Source organism: Populus alba, chromosome 10 (genome assembly GCF_005239225.2).
Source record: "Populus alba chromosome 10, ASM523922v2, whole genome shotgun sequence".
NCBI classification, from domain to species: Eukaryota; Viridiplantae; Streptophyta; class Magnoliopsida; order Malpighiales; family Salicaceae; genus Populus; species Populus alba.
This window is the reverse complement of record NC_133293.1, coordinates 8493111-8511589: the sequence shown is the minus strand read 5'-3', so window position 1 is coordinate 8511589 and position 18479 is coordinate 8493111. Positions and strand designations below refer to the sequence as shown.

The 18479-nt window shown below is 35.6% G+C and overlaps 4 protein-coding genes across 21 annotated transcripts in view; 1 reads left to right on the top strand and 3 right to left on the bottom strand.

The window, feature by feature from the left end:
* LOC118048892 (large ribosomal subunit protein uL14) overlaps window positions 1–9637 on the bottom strand; it is a 29640-nt gene extending 20003 nt beyond the window's left edge. The window contains exons 1-4 of one of the 2 annotated variants that reach the window (XM_073412014.1): window positions 9483–9637; window positions 9027–9311; window positions 7807–7848; window positions 7557–7680 (exon numbers count right to left, since the gene is read on the bottom strand). In XM_073412014.1, the coding sequence (XP_073268115.1) occupies window positions 7598–7680; window positions 7807–7848; window positions 9027–9311; window positions 9483–9495 (423 nt within the window). In that variant the 5' untranslated portion in view covers window positions 9496–9637 and the 3' untranslated portion in view covers window positions 7557–7597. Of the gene's footprint in view, window positions 1–7387; window positions 7681–7806; window positions 7849–9026; window positions 9312–9482 lie in introns of those variants that run through there. The other variant, XM_035058744.2, reaches the window with a different exon arrangement.
* Window positions 2579–5108, top strand: LOC118048891 (peroxygenase 1). The gene is made up of 6 exons (XM_035058742.2): window positions 2579–2949; window positions 3695–3844; window positions 4067–4152; window positions 4371–4465; window positions 4550–4675; window positions 4764–5108. Exons 1-6 carry the CDS (start codon window positions 2841–2843, stop codon window positions 4915–4917), a joined length of 720 nt encoding a protein of 239 aa, XP_034914633.1. The 5' UTR covers window positions 2579–2840; the 3' UTR covers window positions 4918–5108.
* Window positions 5286–6842, bottom strand: LOC118048890 (acid phosphatase 1). Its single transcript, XM_035058740.2, has 3 exons — window positions 6104–6842; window positions 5724–5933; window positions 5286–5641 (listed from the first exon to the last, which is right to left on the bottom strand). The coding sequence occupies exons 1-3, from the start codon at window positions 6481–6483 to the stop codon at window positions 5464–5466; spliced, it is 768 nt and encodes a 255-aa protein (XP_034914631.1). The 5' UTR covers window positions 6484–6842; the 3' UTR covers window positions 5286–5463.
* A 1409-nt stretch (window positions 9638–11046) lies between the features above and the next one.
* Window positions 11047–18121, bottom strand: LOC118048894 (uncharacterized). Of its 17 annotated transcripts, none has more exons than XR_012170999.1 (7): window positions 17839–18121; window positions 14881–16765; window positions 14424–14654; window positions 13629–13833; window positions 12939–13041; window positions 12220–12793; window positions 11047–12060 (listed from the first exon to the last, which is right to left on the bottom strand). XR_012170999.1 is itself a non-coding variant. In XM_035058745.2 (3 exons), exons 2-3 carry the CDS (start codon window positions 16624–16626, stop codon window positions 14487–14489), a joined length of 1914 nt encoding a protein of 637 aa, XP_034914636.1. In that variant the 5' UTR covers window positions 16627–16765; window positions 17839–18121; the 3' UTR covers window positions 14372–14486. The 17 variants fall into 17 exon arrangements, 1 of the variants encoding a protein (XP_034914636.1); XR_012171004.1 differs by having other exon boundaries at window positions 12220–12266; XR_012171002.1 differs by having other exon boundaries at window positions 12939–13007.
* Window positions 18122–18479: the final 358 nt, after the last annotated feature.

Genomic DNA, 18479 nt, shown 5'->3' with positions numbered 1-18479 from the left:
CGGGTTCTTTTATATATTGAATTGGTTGAGAACTTAGTTTTTTAGCTTTTTTTTTAAAAAAAAAAACACTATGAATTGCTACAATATTTCCCTTACATGGTTTTTGTTTGGCTGCAGTGTTTCCCCCACATGTTTTTTTTTTAAATTATATTTGTCAAATTTATTTTTTCAATATTGAATTGGTTGAGAATTTAGCTTTAGCTTTAGCTTTCCCCATGATTTTTTTTTAAAAAATTTTTCCCAAAATTGTCTTTCTTCTTTATATGTATATTGTTTTTCATAATTATTTTTGTTGATTTTTTTTTTTTACTATTGGGCTGATTTATAATTTAGTTTTTTTTAATTTTTTTTCTTTAAAACACTAGATTGCTGTAGTATTTCTCTACATGGATTTTTTATTAAATAATTTATTTTTTCAGAATTATCTTTGTCGATTTTATTTTTTTTATATTAAGCTGATTGAGAATTTAGCTTTGTAGTTATTTAAAACACTGTAGATTGCTACAGTGTTTTCCCACATAATTTTTGTCTTACTATAGTGTTTCCCTATATATTTTTTTATTGATGTTTTTTTTTCAAATATATTTTTGTCAAACTTATTTTTTTCATACTGAACCGGTTAACAATTTAGCTTTTTTTTTTCTTAAAACATCATTGATTGCTACAGTATTTTTCCATATGCTTTTTTTTCATATGTTTTTTTTTTAAATTGTCTTTGTTGTTTTTATTGTTTTTGATATTGAGCTGGTTAAAAATTACAACTGTAGATTTTCTCATGAAACACTATAGATTGTTATAGTGTTTCCCTGGATGTTTTTTTTCCTTTCGTTTTTTTATATATATTTTGTCAAAATTATCTTTATTGATTTTTTTTTTAATATTGAGCTGGTTGATAATTATAGTTGTATATTTCCTCACAAAACACTACAGATTGCTACAGTGTTTTTTTAAATGATTTTAATATTTAGCTGGTTGAAAATTTAGCTTTAACTTTCCCCACATGTTTTTTTTTTATTATTATTCTTTGCTTTTTGTTCTTCCAAAATTGTCATCTTCTTTTTTTCATTGTTTTTTTTGTTTTTTTTCATAATTTTTTTTGTCGATTTTTTTTTAATATTGAGCTGGTTGAGAATATAGCTTTGTAGTTTTTTCCTTTAAAATATTATGGATGGTAACAGTTTTTTTTTATATATGATTTTTTACAGAAATCCACAATAATGCACAAGCATTCTACAAGCCCGCGGCATTGCACGAGCATGTCACGCCTTTTACTAATATATTTACTTATTAATATATTATATTATTATAATTATAAATATCATTATATTGTGTTATATTATATTGTATTATATAACTATTTTTTCATTTTTTTCTCTTTTTTAATTTTTTTTTAATGAATTTTTTTTTGTTTGATTTAGTTTGTTAATGTTAATTTTTTTTTATTTAGTTATCAGATTTTCATGATACGGATCTCGGGTTTGATGGGTTGACTTGATTTGACAAGTTATTTTTTTCATTTAGTTTAGTTTGTTAAAGTTAATTTTTTTTCTATTTAATTATCAGACTTTCATACTTTCATGACACATGTCCTGGGCTTGACGGGTTAACTTGGTTTGATGGGTTAACCCAGTTAATTCTGAGTAAATCCGTCATTTTTTTTCTATTTAGTTATCAAACTTTCATGATGTGAATCCCAGGTTTTACAGGATAACCTGGTTTAAAGAGTTAACCCAATTAATTCAATTTTTTTTCTTTTTCTTCATTAGTTTTTTCCTTTATGTTGATTTTTTTTTGTTTTTTTTGAATTAATCTATTTAATTATCACATTTTTATTACACGACTTTATAGCTAGACCCACATCCAATATTCTTGGATCCGGTGTTGCAGTCAAGCTTACTTAAATTTAGGTCATGCAAGTTTAATTTTATTATTAATATTATAAATATTACTCTTAGGTCAGACGTTGCAGCAAACCCAAGATTCTTAGATATAGCTTTGCAGAAAAACCTAAGATTTTTAAATTTTTATTTGTTTTAATATTTTTTATTCAAAAAAATGACCCGCGATATCACGCGTGGGTTAAGTATCTAGTTTTCATCTATAAATAGAGAGGTTCAAAGAGAGTCCGAAGGCAAAGAAAACACAATAAAAAAAATATATTGTTGGCTGGTATTTTAGACTAATAAACATATAGCTTCACAGTAAAACTTTATGACAATTACACCCTTTTACTTACTGTATTGAGATTAAGATAAAGATAAGATAAGATAGAAGGTAGATGAGATGATTTCTTTAGCAGGAGGATGAGTAAAAATAAAGCATATGGAATAAGTTGAAAATAAAACAAAGCAAGAAAGAATCTTAGAGCGAAAAACCAAGCTTTGGACGGGCCAAATGCATGACTATAATGAAATAACTCTCAGATTTCAAGGGTTAAATTGAACAATTTTCAGAATTTCGAGGGTGCCATTGACCCTAAAAGCAAACATGTAGTTTCGCTTCCGCCCCTGCTAAACAAGGAGGCTCAGCCTCCGTACGCTGGGGCCACGTGTTCTATTGGAAGAAACAATAATAAAAAAACCCGCACAAATCCACACGCATACTTTTGTGTAGTTCAACTAGAGCTTGCCACAGCATATGTGAGCACCGAGAACCAAATCATGGCGTGCCGCAAGCAAGCAGCTGTCTCTGCATTTGCTGCCACGCAGCCTAGCTTGCTCAATTTATATTGACCCGACGGCAAGGCTGAATTACGGAAAGAGAGGAACGGTTGAAAACGAACCCTTGTTAGAAGAAAGAGGGAAAACAAAAGGGACAAACACAGCAGAAATAAGAAATCAATGGCCGGGGAGATCGAGAAGGATTCACTGGCAAGCGAAGCACCTTATGCACCTGTTACTCATGAGAGACCTGTTCGTCATGATTTGGATGATAAAATCCCAAAGCCTTGTAAGTCGTCTCCTCTTCTTCTTCATCTTTTTCAAGTCATTCTTCACTAGTAACATGTGTTGTGGATAAATTTCATTACGAGTATATATAGTAAGTGATTTCTTAGAGAAAGAACCACTAATTAAGAAAGCCATAGTAGCAGGTTGTTCTCACTATTGCAATTTGCCTTCCAACTAACATGTGTGTTGTGTTTCTGCCAGTCATGAAGGTAAAAAACAAGTCTTGTGTTTCTTTATCAATCTTTGCTCTCTTTAGGTTGTAGTAAATCAAAATTGTTTGATCAAAAAATGAAAAAAGGAGATTTTCTTCTTGTCTTGGAAACTGGTATGTTTGATTTTAAGTATCTTGGGCTGATTGTCTCCCGTCAAGAAATTATCATAGTAATTATTTTGAATAATTGAGGGACATGCTTTATATCAAATACTCTGTGCTAAGAAAATTTGCATAGACAGTAACATGTGAGCCATGTCATGGTAGAATCAAGAGGAAGGGTTAACAAAATTACTTGAAGAATTGATGTCTGACTTTGACTTTCCTTGATCTTCACCCTTTCTGGTAACTGATTTGAGGCCAATTTTGGGCAATGGACAATGCTCAAAATGGGGAGTGTAGATGAAGTTATGAGCTGAATTCACTGGCAGAAGAAATAAGGAGGGGAAAATGTTATGCTTCCATGGAGTAATTCCACATACTATTCTTAGTTTCTGGATGAAACTTTTGATCTTTTCCTTTGGTGTGAAAACAGACATGGCAAGAGGTTTGCAAGCTCCCGATACAGAAAATCCTCATGGAACACCGGGACATAAGCATCACGGGATGAGTGTCCTTCAGCAACATGTAGCCTTTTTCGACCTAGATGAAAATGGAATAGTTTACCCTTGGGAGACTTACACTGGTAAAAAAAAATTGATTTTTCTCATCATCCCAGATTATATTTTCATACTCTGCATCTGTTGTTTCCTAAAAAAGAAAATGAAAGAAAAGAAAACGAAAATTTTTCTATGTTGTACAGTTTGCCGAATCATGAAATATACCTTTGTTGTTTATTATTCTTCACATTTTACTTACATTTCCCTTCTCTTTTGATCATCTCCACCCTATCCCCAACAAAACACAGGATTGCGTGCAATTGGTTTCAATTTAATTGTCTCTCTTATAGTGGCTGCTGTCATCAACGGAGCTTTGAGCTATCCTACTCTTCCTGTAAGTAAACTCAGCTTTGTTTCTGCCATCTAAAGACACTTACAATGAAGGATCAGATGTCACATTGTAGAGTCGAAAAAAAGATTGTATATTTCTTACATTGTGGCTCCCATTATCTGTTTAAGTTTCTAATCTGTTTCAAGATTGATGCGAGTTTTTTTATCTTTCTAGTGTGGAGTTAGGAAACTGCTTATCATATAGCATAAAATTCGTTTCAGGGATGGTTCCCTTCTCCCTTTTTTCCGATACACATACACAACATACACAAAGCCAAGCATGGAAGCGACTCCGAAACTTATGACACAGAAGGAAGGTAGGGATTTGAACACATGAACTGTATCTAGATCGTGCTTAAAGATTAAAATTATGCTGCCATGATTACCCAGTACCTATGCAGATACATGCCAGTGAATTTTGAGAGCATTTTCAGCAAGTATGCTAAAACAAAGCCTGACAAGTTGTCACTTGGAGAGCTCTGGAAAATGACCGAGGGACAACGGAATGCCTTTGATATATTTGGATGGTTTATTTCCAGGCTCCCATCTGTTTTCCAACTCAATATGCTTGAATTTCTTGAAACTACGCTGACGTGATCGGGCAATGGCTTGCAGGGTGGGAGCTAAGTTAGAATGGGGCCTTCTCTATGTTCTTGCAAAGGATGAAGAAGGATTCCTGTCTAAAGAAGCTATAAGACGATGTTTTGATGGAAGTTTATTCGAGTATTGCGCCAAAATGAACAGGGGTGCTGAAGCTAAGATGCGCTAAGGGATCTCTACTGTTAAGTACTCAAATATCACGAACCTAACAGTTTCTGTTTGACTGATAATACTGGTGTAATAAATTGAGCCTTGGCCTTTTCTTTCTGCAGAAAATGAACACTAGTGCTTGTCTAGAACTGATAATTTATCAACTATCAAAGCGTTGTGTATGTTTTTGAATAAAAGCTCATGTAGTCACTTCATGCGTGTTTGAATATCATCATGGTGCTGGTGAAGTTCTTCAGTTCCCAGAGTGAGTATCATCAAGTGCTTCTAGCAGCTAGTATGGAAACATCGATACATCCTGGGTGGCCTATACCAGTACCAGGCTTCAGTCCTAACATTGCCCACATAGAGAATCAAGTGCAAATCTAATTATAGTTTCAAAATTAGCTTGGTCTTGAGACAACCTTATTACTGAGAATCATTTGAACACCGAAGAACAGGGTTTACCAATAAACAAGCAAGCTTCAATACAGATTTCTCGGAGCCACAAAAACACAATGGACATTGAAAGAAAATAAGGTAGCAGGCTAGTAGCCTAGGTGATGCTTCAAGAAACGTAGTACAAAGGATTTGGAAGTTTGAATGACCTTCGCACACTTGGGAGTCCCTCAAAGCTGCTGTACTGGTCTCCAACTATTCCCCAGATGCGGTAACCATTGCTGATCAATTGTTTTCTCACGTTGGCCTTGTATTGTTTCACCTCATTCAATTCATCATCTGGGCCCCTGCATCGAGCCAGAAGTATTCTCGTAAAGCATGACGGAGGGAGGGAGGGGGGGTACATAACTGGTCAGTGTGGGAGTTTACCTTAATATAAGACGAGTCCAACCATGATAACCAACATCAACAAGGTTGTCGATTGTGGCTGATCTAAGATGTTCTCTTCTTGAAGAAACCAGAAAAATCTGAACTCCCGTGGATTTCAATTCGTCAAAGAACTTGAGTGAGTGCTCCAAGGCTGGTGCCTTGCCCCGACTCATCCATCCCTCTAATGATGTCAAGTTCAGTTTTTCTCCCCTGCTCAAAACAAAAAAAGTTTAATCACTGTTAAATAGCAACTCAGAAGCTCACAAAAGAAGGGAAAGGAGGTCGTAGATCACAGGATTCCCGATTGCAAGCATGCAACCACTAGTTTCACCTTCACTACAGATACTGTAAGCAACAAACAGGTAGAAGAAATGGATTACCCAAAATGATGTTTCTTGAAGTAGGGCACAGTAGATAACAGGGTATCATCAATATCAAACAGCCAAGCGTCTCTGCCATCTTTCTTCAAAGGGCAGCTGGTGGTGAGATATAATCTGCATTCTTCAATTGCCCTCTCGGAGTCTACCTGGTACTGGCTTGATGCAACATATTTGCCGATGTAGGACACGCATTCTTCCGGCACAACTGTGAAGTCTTGGATGTTATGCAGCTCAACATTTATTCTCCAGCTTTCACAATAACTTTTCAGGGTAATCTTTAGCCCACTCTTCGTTCTTTGATTCAGGATATTCCAGTCTGCAAGCGTTGCACTGATGAAGAAACTCGAGAAACACAGCAAGAAGCTGAGAAGCCTCCCCATCCTTTTCTTCACAAGAGGACTCGAGCGTAATGTTACGAGCAAGTAACATATTTACAGGGAGATGGATCAAGAAACAGTGACTTGGTCACATGATTTTTGGGAAGTTGTCGCAGGCCACTAACTCGATCCCAGCTTCACATGCTGGCCGAGCTGGCAAGAACCCTAAATTAAAGAAAATTGATTGATTGAAAAACAAAGGTTTCATTAATGCCGTAAGGTCTGACAATTCCACGCGACAGCACGATCCAGTTGCAAAACACCAAATCAATCAGAGTATCATCATTCACAACTTTATTTTCTATAAAAAGAAAAAAAAACTGTTTGACCATAAGTGCATTGCAAATTTGCAACGGTTGATCATTGATAAGATGATCACCATTAATCATCAAGAAGATGCCTGGGAGCGTCGTCAACTGTTGAGAGAGTACATGATTCTTCTTAAACAATAGCACGTTGAGAGAGTACATGATTCTTTCAAACAAATGCAGGGCATACCTGCTCGCACGTATCGTGACAGCGCTTGTGAAAAACATGTTCTTCTAAACAGACAGTGGGCCATGGGCAAAATCTTATTTCATCAAAACGGGGAGGTTTCTAATGCAGCAAAAACACAAGCATTTATAGGGTTTTCTAACCCGATGGAAACAAGCAACTTCTCAGCCACAAACAATTTCGATGATCCCGTTGTTAAATAATTGGTGTTATGAAATTGCTGGTAAGAGCAGAAACATCCGGCAGTACATAGTATGAAGGATTAAAGTTTTAGTTGTTTTTTAAATTTCATTAAAAAATTATTTTTCTTATTTCTTAAAAATTATTTTTAATTTCATCGCAACAAGATTCTTCAAAAATACTTTTCAAACAAAATCAAATAGGAAATAAATATTTTTAATAAAGCTAGAAATTTAGATGAAGGGTTTCCATAAAATTTGAAATCAACAACAAAAATATATCATCTTTCTTGCGCAAACTTCATGCAGTTCATAACTGCATGTAAAGCTCACAGACAAAATTCAGTCAAGCTTTCATAAACACAACTAAGATTATCCCTACAAAAACAATCAGGACTAACGACAGTATGTTCCAAATGAAACGAACAGACTAATTAAAGCTCTTAAACGATGGCATTGGCTGCACTTGCAATCCTTGGCCAAAGATCAGCGCACTCCTTTCCAATTGGACCAGTAATTGCAGAGCCTGGAAGCAAAAGTAACAAGAAATAAGAACGTGCAAGAAATCAGACAAGTTCAGTTGTACATCTCAAAACACTGGAAGAATGGTGGCAGCCATGGGGACCCAGAGGTTACAAGTATTAGGCAGTACCTTTCATTTCTCCTTTAGGGTTCACTATGACACCAGCATTATCTGCAGATAAAAGAAAAGGAATTCCAATTCAGGAACAAACAAATAAACATTTACAAGTTTGTTATTTATCAAGCAAACAGCCATAAGAAATGTCTCTTCTTGATAGCCATAAGAATTGTCTCCTGTTGTTATCAAACAAAAGAGACATGGCAAGAGTGAATTTCACTGACATGCAATGCAAAATACCCTCTTATCACAAAATAGATACATAACAAAACATATCTCCAATTGACGATCAATAAAAGTTCCCTTGTTTCATCAACCGATCAAATATATTCCACGTAACAGCAAAAACAAGTTTAAAACATATAAAAAAATCATTTTAAAACACAAATGTTGGGTCCAAATGGAGCAGAAATGCAAATTAAAAGAGACAGCAAATCTGTAACGAGGGACTCTGTCAATTTACCAGACGTGTAACTGTATCAACCACAGAAATTTTCAGGAGGATACTTGACTTATGTCTGGTAACATGTCATGTTCGCAGAATGTATTATGCTATGTTATTCACAGAATTGCTAAATTAAAAACCAATGTGCTCAAGTCTCGTTTAGGAAATTGATGAACAAAAAATATATCAATGCAATAAAGGATATACCTCTAACTAAACCAAACACATTATGCATGACTCAACCTTGATAGGGATGATAAAACAAAATTACCATCCGAATTGGGATAAGGTGAGTACATATAATATTGCTGGGTATCGGAGGTGCAAAGAAACTGCAATACGAAAATTCTCAACACCACATCACCAGATATAAATCATACAAACACCTTAAACACGTCTAAGATGGGCACTGGGAAACACTTCCAAATACAGAGCTAAGTTGAAAGAATTTATCGAATTGCAAAATAAAGTGATTCTACATTAGAGAAATCATACTCGATAAATATTTGACCATCCAGTTCAATAGGGAGCATAATATCAGAAAACATACCCAAATCAAAAAAGGAGATGCACTTTTACAAGCAATTTCAAAGCAGTCGTAGCTTGGATCTCTAGTAAGAGAGATGATTATAACAACATAAATCAAGAGATGATACACTAGCGACAAACAACTTGTTAATACAAAAAAGATAAACATAGAAGGCAGTAAATAAACACCTGACAGGTAAACAAACACAGCTAGAAAAGATGAAACACCAAAATAGAATAAAAGAGGGAAGAGAATGACCTTCAAAGTACATGAAAACACCGTCCTTTCGGCGCCAAGGCTTACGCTGCCTGACAATGACAGCAGGCATGACCTTCTTCCTGAGATCAGGCTTCCCCTTCTTGACAGTGGCCATAACCATATCACCAACGCAAGCAGAAGGTAAACGGTTCAAACGACCCTTGATTCCCTTCACGGAGATGATGTAAAGGTTCTTAGCACCAGTGTTATCAGCACAGTTCACTGTTGCTGCCACTGGCAGACCCAGTGACATCCTGAACTTGTTACCAGCTGATCCTCCACGTCCTGTATTTTTATTCAAACCAACAACGTCAGCGGCGGTGTTAAAAATCTAAGTGTTAGCAGACACAAAACAAGAGATTTGTGATGATTTTAAATTGTTTTATTTCATTTTCTAAGAGATCGCAGAGAAAACTATGAAGAATAAAAGATGTAAGGAGACGAGAGAGAGCTGACCTCGCTTCGACATTTTCGACCGCTGGAGGAACACTGAGTGAATTTAGGGTTTGGGGGCTTTATATAGATGGCTCTCTAAGTCTAGGGTTTTTGTTTTGGTGTTTTTCGTATTTCCGGTTATACCCTTGTCTGTGTTGGGTAATACCGAGATTGTACAAGGGGCCTCGTGAAATTTTATATTCCCGATTTCGGAGGCATGGGCCAGACGCAATGGGCCTAACATCCTTTTTCTGCCACTACTCCTCACTAAACACCGAGTCATACCCAAACTTATAATTTGCAAACTAAGCCCTGTCCACACAAAGCCCATTAACTTAACCGTTTTGATATCATTTTCGTTTTCCTTTTTAAAAGCAAATCTCGAAAATATAAATAAAAAAATTGTTTGTTTTTTGTTGTAAAAAATGTGATTTATTTGTTTAAAATAATTATATATTTAGTATAAAATAATATAAAAACTAATAAACAACGTGGTTTAAAGAAATTTATGTTTGCTATTGTTGGTCTTTATTTGTTTTTATTTTTTTGCACAAAACAAAATATTTTTTAATTTCTATCTTCATAAATTTAAAAACAGAAACCTCAAATGAAAAAAAATTGTTAGTAATTCAACACTTTATTCTCATAAAAAATCAATTAATTAATAAAATACCAGCTAAAAGCTCAACTAATTTACTGTAGGATCCATTCTTTAATTAAATAAAAATTTGCTTCATTAATTTTTTTAATTATACATGGAAAATTTACCAGTATATTATGTAACTCTATTTCAAAATATTTTTTATATATTATTTATTTAATTAAAATGACATACGTGTGTGTAGTATCGACCTATTTTTTTTACCTTTTTACTTAATTTTCTTAAACTTGATAATTACACGTAAAAATATAAACATATGTCATGTAAGTATAAAATGTTACAGATCACTTGATATAAATGAAATATATTTATTATTTAGCATAATACAATTCTTATTGGTCATTTTATATTTTAAAAAATATATTAATAAAATTTAACCACTTTAAATATTTATAAACACAACACACAGTTAGTTACTAAACAATGTGTTGTTTTTACTTCACAGCATTGAACAACACAGCAAAACAGTTAGAAAACAACAATATCAGATAACCCTCAATCATGTTTTGTTTCAAAAACAAATATATTTTTTAATAAAACAAAAATTAGCCGAACATAGTTTTTAATTTAAAAACGATTAAAAGCAGTTGTAAAACTGCTTTAAAGGCATAGTGCGTATGTATATTAAACCAATCCGACCTAAATGAGTGAATGATTGAATATTTTTTTGGCCCAGCCGATAATAAATAAGATATGGATATTATCAAATCCAACTTAAAATCCACCCGAACCTAACCCAACATATATTTATATTATAAAAATAAATTTATAGAATATTTGGATTTTTTTTTAATATAGTATGATATACACATACTTAAATATTGACATAAAAAACATATATAAAAACACTATTTATCATTTTATATATATATATATATATATATATTATTAATAAATAATAACAGACAATAAATACTCATTAGATATTCAAAATCTGAGAAGTATTTTATAAATATCTAAATTTTTTATGATAAATATTTAAATATTAAAAATACCCCGACAAACAGGAGCGTAGAGTTGGGGTAAAGGGAAGAAGAGGTGAAAAGGCGGACCTAAAGCCTCTAACACGAAACTTGCAGATAACAAGTCCTCTCTGTTTTTCTTCAATACACGAAATTTGACCGCAATGCCTTGACATGCCCAGCATTCGAATACTCGGAACCTGCTTTGTGATTTGGATAACATTGTTTAGCCTGAGGCGGCATGATCTTGGAAGACACAAATACATCTTGTCAGAATGATTTTGCTTTTAATGATTTGTGTCTTAACTAGTCATAAGATGCACGCAGTGGAATGCATGATCTAGCAAGCTGTGCAGGAACACGGACTTGAACTCCACACAGTGACCGAGCAATGCTCGCTGGTAGCAATTTCGAATGCTTGAACCTAAATTCTAGACAGCAAATATAATATGTAGCAGTTCTCTGCCTTTGGATATGATCGTTTCCTTTCATCTCCGACAAACTCTAGCAAGAGGCTAGGACCATATGAGATATGATTATAGAAGCAAGCTTACATGCATGCAATGTCATGACAATGTTGCATACACGATGGTTCTGTGCCTGAGACACGGGACGTCGATTTTGAGGAAGCCTGATCACAGCAAGTTTGCTTTCCCTGTTTCAATGCCAACTGCCAAGAAGGAGCCTTGACTGTGAAGATTTGCGGTGTAATCTCCCCTGCACCAAAATAAAATCGTTGCTGTGGACAAAAGTTAAAGAGATCCTAGAGAATAGCCTGGCAGAACATCCATGCTAGCTACAAAATCCTCATGTTTGGCTGAATACAAAGCCTCGCTACTTAATGATGACCTATAAGGGATTCAAAAACCATATATACCATCAAGATCAGAGATCATAACAAATACCTCAAACAGTTTCATTGTTCCAGTAACCAATGCGTGTTCGCTTGTACACAGCTCGCTCATGATCAACTCAGCTTCATAAAAAAATTTCAAGTCATATAATGTTGTGCAGTTTATCTATAATGGTGTATGAAACAAATGAAAAAAGAAAAAAGAGGAAAGAAGTCAAATCATGTTTAGGCATAACAGTTAAAATGGTTAATTAATGGATAAGCAGCTCCAAAATCTCCTACCTACTACTTTCTTTCCTGGTTCCAAGCGCTCCCTTCTTTTCCAGAAGCTACCAAGGGGAAATGAAAAGGTCAGGGGAGCTGCTTTCAGTGCTAAAAGACACAGAATGTCACCGTCGTCCATTATAGGGTGTCTCTGCTAAGGAAAAATTGTTGCTAGAAAAAACTATTCCTAAATTATAACACAGCAGGATGTATCGTATTTTAAGTACGCGCACGCTCAAATATGTGTGTGCGTGTGATGGTCAACAAAAGCAAGAACTTGTCCAGTTCTTTAGTGGACAGCCGATAAATTCAACTTGAGGCACTGAAGGACCATGGAACATGTCAAAAATCACCTGCCATGCTATAGAAGCAGCGAAACAAGTCTCACTTGCATCCACAAAGAAACAACAAAATATCCACAGAGATACACTGCCTAGATCGTTCAGAAAAAAAAGAGTACACTGCATGGATATGATAATAGAAGATCATTAAACGAGTGAAATAGAATCTTTAGGCTTTAACCATGTGCCACTTCCCACCAGCTTTTGAGATCAGCCCAGCCATTAACTCCTCAAGTTTGCCCTGGAAACATCTGAGGCAAAGGATACTATATTCCACATTTTCCATTATATATGATGAAACATGCTTCCTGTTATCTTTTGATTACATGGACCAGACTTAATAATACTAAAAAAATAAGAACTGTGAAAGAAAAGGCAGGAAGAGTTTAAGCTTACCTTGAGATATTGAACCTTCAAAGCAGAACTGACCAAGTCAACCAACCCAAGGCTACATAAAAACAAAGCCTGGTTGAAGATGAACCAACAGCATAAACATACACTGCACAGATATAAGAAAAGTTGAAACTGAACTTTCCCTGTTCTCTCAAAACAACATGGGTTTCAGAATGAGCTGCTCATACTTAACAGTGAGAAGAATATCTTGCAAAAGAAAACGGGAGGGTATGCTCGTGGGAATTCAATATCATGTCATGCCAAGAAATGCCAAAATTGATCTTTATGATCTATATCTTTAACTTTTACAGAAAAATGACTCCTGAACATGATCATGTGTCTGATGGGTGATACTGCATCCTAAACATGTTATTGTTCAAAATGCGCTGCTTAAAATGTAAAGAATTAGATACAAAAATTTTGAAAAAAGTTAGGAGTCCCCAAAGGACAGAGTTTCAAAAGCTACTCTTGTATGTTAGCACAGTAAGCCTACATAAATAAACCCAAAGTAACTATAACAAAGCTCAATGGAAACTGCAGTATCTACCACCATAGTGGGAGTTATTCATATACCAAGAAAAATTGCAATTAGCCCCTTAGGACATGCATTTAATGAGTGTATATGATTAAGCAGAGAAAAAATCTTATCTAAAATAACCAGTGCAAAATAGCAACAGCTGGAGTTCACATTACCTCCAAAGTGCAAATGAAAGAGGCCTGCAATCCGCACATTGACAGGTTTAGATTCATGATTGAGAACCATACAGTAATATGAAGCATCATGAGCCACAAAAAGATCCCAGCTATTTCCACTTGAAAATCGATAACTTTGACTGCTTAACTTGCGCTCTTGTGGAGCACCGTGACTTCAGTAAGAAGCACATGCCCTCCATCTACCCTTGAGATGTGCATGTTATAGCCAAATGCACCAAAATCCTTTCAGATTATCAATACAGTATACTATTGAACTACAGTGAAACCAATATTTAGTGTTCCATACCCAATCAGCCATTAAGTGCACGCCCAATAGAATGTTCACTTTCTATTATCTTTAAGGTACCATGTTGCGCAGAGAACTAAATTAGAAAGAACAAGGAAAATAATCACAACCCTATCCTCTTCAAACTACAAATGTAAGATCTGTCACAGAAAACAAATTTCATATTAATTCTTCTTATGCTTAATTCCAGTTCCCACTGATTTGCAGTGCATTACATAAATTGTAATCCATATGCTGATGGGCGTGTAGTTATAATTCTTCTTACAAAAATTCATACATCTTTCATAAAAACAATTGTACAATCAATCATAGTATAGAGATTACATGATATTCTTGTCGGAAAATCAAAGGATAACCAATCCCAATCACTAGCGAGAACAAACAAACTTTTGAAAAAAATCCAACACTAAAGCACTAGCAAAAAGAAAACAAAAACTTGCAAAATTAACAATCTACTTCATATATAATTACTGTAAATTTTGACTTACAAAGCGCTGTGGTACAGTAAGAGAGTTACAACTACATCAAGCTGAAACATGAATCTTCCTACTTCAACTCCTGTACATATTCTGGTTGGAGTTTGGGACTTTTTGGCTATGGATAAATGCCACTGCTATTGAGAAAGTCTGCAGAGCTGACAATGTTGACTGAAAATGTACAGAATACATGCCATCATGGACATTAACCATCCTCAAGGGGGGAGCACCATTCTCTGAACCCTGCAAAATAAGAGTTGAGTCATGCTTACATTAATACTCACACGAGAATCTACAAAATTGCGGTGAAGAAATGGAGAAACTACAAATTTTGAAAGTAAAATGAAAAGAAAAGGAACAAGAAAAAAAGCAAATTATATCCGTTGCTGTTCTTTCTGTCCATTGAGACAGCACTAGCGATGGCCACCTTAAGAATTAATGGATAAAGCTTACATGGAGTGTGGCTCACCTGTATGAACAAATTAATTAACTTGCACTCCCCCTGCATATCTGCTGAGGATGAAAACTCCTTGTTGGCTGATCTGCTTTTGAGTACTGTTAACGGACATCCTAGGTCCCAGCCACCACAATCACAGTACCCACCTGATCTCCATCTATCAATAAGACTGGAAGGACCACCATTTCTGGTCCTTGGACCTCCATGAAGACCAGCTGGAATGAGAATATCAATGCTTGTTGAGCAATCTCCGGTATCTCGGGCACAACAGGCAGAAAGTACTGAGGATTTCATCGTATCTTTGGCTTCCGGTACAGCCATGTTCTTGAGAAAATTCAAACCCCAACCTCCAGTCTTCTCTGGACGCTTCTCAGGAAGATGATTTTTCACCAAAATGGCCCCCAATTCAAGATTTGGTGGAAGATGATTTTCTAAAAGATTGGCCCCACCAAGTGCGTCCATGTTGTATTCTCTCTCTTGAAAAGGCTCCCAAGAAGAATTCTCCAGTATAGCACCAGATCCATCAAATCTGGAGTTATTTCTCTTCTTGAATGAGTTGTTGGTCCTGAACACTTCCACCACCCTGCTTGAAAATCCCTTGTTCTTCCTGAGGTCTTGGCTTGAACTTTGCAACTCTCCCACTAAATTTTCATGACAACCGAACAAAACAAATTCTCTCTCCATGATTCTACAATTGTTTGGGCAAAGAGAAAAGGAAGTTGATACGTTCATCTGACCTACAAGGCGAGACTCTTTATCATGAATCATATGTTCCCTTTGGCCACCTTTTCTAGAATGGAATAAATACACGTACTCTAGAGCCTTATCATCTGCTGAATTAACATGATAAAAGCTGGCCACGTAGACCACCTTCTGATCGTCTAAGGAGAAGATGAAATGTGGGTTTCCCCCTTTCCATGTGCATTGGAGCGTCCCCTGAGTAACAGCAGCAGGGAGAGAAGAAGAGGACTGATCAGAACAAGTAGAGTTTGTACTCGACATAGAAACAAACCTTTTGTGCAAACTCTCTGATTCATATTTATGGCTTCCTGGAATTTGTGCTCCATTATCGAGCTTGTGTGGTGAATAACTACTTAATCCACCAGGAGAGTTCATATCATCGTAACATATTGATCCTTTAACATCGCTGGAAGTCACTTTCTCAAAATTGGCATCACCATCATATGCACCATATCTGCGCAGTAAAGGACTCTTCAGTATATTCACCATGCTCTTGCTGCCCATGATTGAACCAGCAATCCACTGTTCTGCAGGGCTAATGACTACACTCCCGGTCCCAGCCAATGGACAGTCAAAATCAAACCCAGCCGAACTACATGTATTTTGATTCCCAATTTTTGCTATATTCAGGGCATCAGAGAAAAAACCCATGTTTCCCCAATCCAAGTACATAGAGGCGTTGCATGGAGCCGCTTGAGAAGTACTGGCATGTATGAATTCTAGGCAACGACGAAGATATTTCTCATCGATTGTTATTATATGCTTTGGAATCCAATTGTCTAAGACATGAATGCTTCGAAGGAACGAATCTTTGATGCAACTTTTACTGCGTTGCAGTTGCTTAACTTTTAAATGCAGATACTGATGTGAATTTACCCTTCTTGTGAGCCTACTAGATTTTGGTTGGGAACAATCCAGCTCGTGGTCACCAGATAATTCTCTATCATGACTTAAGCTATGCAATGAATCCTCTTTGCCCAGGCCATCTTTTTGAGCATTGGCAAATGTATCATCCATCTTGAGCCTCCAATCTAACAAAGCACAGTAATGGCAGACAACTTTGTTTTCATCTTCTGTCTCCAACTATTTGATATAAATTGGAAAGCTGAGGATATCAGGTAAGCCTCTTATTGCCAAAGTCGTATCCCAAAGGAATCTGAAAAAAGCAATTTAAACGGCTACCATCAGCACATTGCAAAACGAAGCATCCAAGAGATGAAAGCTAATATTCATACATTTCACATCAGAATCTCTGAAAAAATTACAATTATTAGGGAAAAAGAAATAAAAAGTAAAAAATCAAAATCAATATTGGCTGTCAAAAACTTGAACCATGGGCATCCATGCTGGCTCGAATATATTGCATGTAATTGAGTAAATCTTGAAGCTTTCACTTTTCTGCCAAAATGCCAATATCAAAGCACTTTCCTTTCTTGATGTCACTTTACTTTGTTTCTTACGTGAAACAGGAAATTGAGGCAAAACCAGACATCTTGTGACAATTAACCATGTCAAGGTAACAATCAATACAAGAGTTATAACAGTAAACAATTAGTTTTCTTTCAGACTCCATAATTATGATATTGATTCTTAAGGAAATAGAAAACCAAGACTGCAATTTGCAAATAGGAATTACATCAAAAAATAAAGAAATGAAGGGAGAGTGAGAAATATAAGGAAAAAAAACATTCGAACTGCATCTTCCGCAATGTTACAAGAAATCAATTGAACATGGATCCAACAGGGTGATAAAGAGAGGAAGAACAAGTTCACAAATCACAGACATGTTCAGGAAAAATTATGGGGTTGCTCAAATTCAATAAAAGGTGTAATTGCACACAAGACCCGCTCTATCAACCCAACTAACTTCATTTCAACTCTACTCTTCTCAGCCCAACTCTTCCTTTCTTTTTTCCTTTTTAACCTTACTCCAAATTTTAATATGGAAAGAAAACCTTAAAATGGTTGAAAGGAAGTCACTAGAACCAGAATAAAAAATATAAAACAAAAAAAACAAACTAATATTTCTCTTCATGTACAAACTTTCCAGGAACAAATCCACAACCCCATAAGCAATCAAAATCACAAATCCAACCATCAAAGTAGTAACTTAAAAGAAATGCATAAGCAAACACCAAGAAAGTAGCAAACTTTAACCAGTGGTATGTATATATAGTGGTAAAAGAAAAACATATATGAAGCAAGAGGCCAGCTTTATTTGTAGCTTACCAGAAGAAACGGATCCAAAAACCCAGTTCAATCACACTCTGATTCCCGAGAAAGCAAGAGCTTAGATTTCTTAGCTTATCTAGCACCCAAAGAAACACGTAAAGAACACACAGAAGAAGGGGAAGGAAACTTAACCACTGACACTAATACATGGTTCTAGACATGATATGTTTCCCTTTAAACTAAAAAGAAACAAAAGATGTGATGTGTTCTTAACAGTTTTTAGAGGGAGAAAAAATGAGAAACTTAACTAAAACAACGTAGTGGGAGAGCTTAACATTGAAATGTGGATGTAAGCCACGTTTCTTATTGAATTTTCAGACAGTCCCCCAAAATCCATGGTTACGTGTAGGACCCACTATGGGCTTTGCAATTTCTAGTGTGGGACCCAATTTCTTTCTCTCTTCTTTTGCAATATTTTTTGGGCCATTATATTAAATTGAGTAGCAGACAATGTCATGGATAAGGACATCTTGTACTGTTCATAGAAGGAAAGAAAGCAGGGAGAAAAGGAAAAATGAGCTGGTTCCCATTATAGCTACAGTACTTCCACACTGTTTTCCCTCCAATTCCTGATTGATGGGGCCCACAAAACACAGCGTTTTGGTTATCGGCATTACGGCAGTCTTTTAAAATGATTT

Excerpts from the sequence above, each read along its gene's own strand:
- LOC118048894 (XM_035058745.2), bottom strand. The coding sequence starts at position 16,626 with ATGGATGATACATTTGCCAATGCTCAAAAAGATGGCCTGGGCAAAGAG. Across the intron at positions 14,655-14,880 it reads TAATTAATTTGTTCATACAG|GGTTCAGAGAATGGTGCTCC; the intron begins GTGAGCCACACT and ends CTTATTTTGCAG.
- LOC118048891 (XM_035058742.2), top strand. The coding sequence starts at position 2,841 with ATGGCCGGGGAGATCGAGAAGGATTCACTGGCAAGCGAAGCACCTTAT. Across the intron at positions 3,845-4,066 it reads CCCTTGGGAGACTTACACTG|GATTGCGTGCAATTGGTTTC; the intron begins GTAAAAAAAAAT and ends AACAAAACACAG. Across the intron at positions 4,466-4,549 it reads ACTTATGACACAGAAGGAAG|ATACATGCCAGTGAATTTTG; the intron begins GTAGGGATTTGA and ends GTACCTATGCAG.
- LOC118048890 (XM_035058740.2), bottom strand. The coding sequence starts at position 6,483 with ATGGGGAGGCTTCTCAGCTTCTTGCTGTGTTTCTCGAGTTTCTTCATC. Across the intron at positions 5,934-6,103 it reads TTCAAGAAACATCATTTTGG|GGGAGAAAAACTGAACTTGA; the intron begins GTAATCCATTTC and ends TGTTTTGAGCAG. Across the intron at positions 5,642-5,723 it reads TGGACTCGTCTTATATTAAG|GGGCCCAGATGATGAATTGA; the intron begins GTAAACTCCCAC and ends GGCTCGATGCAG.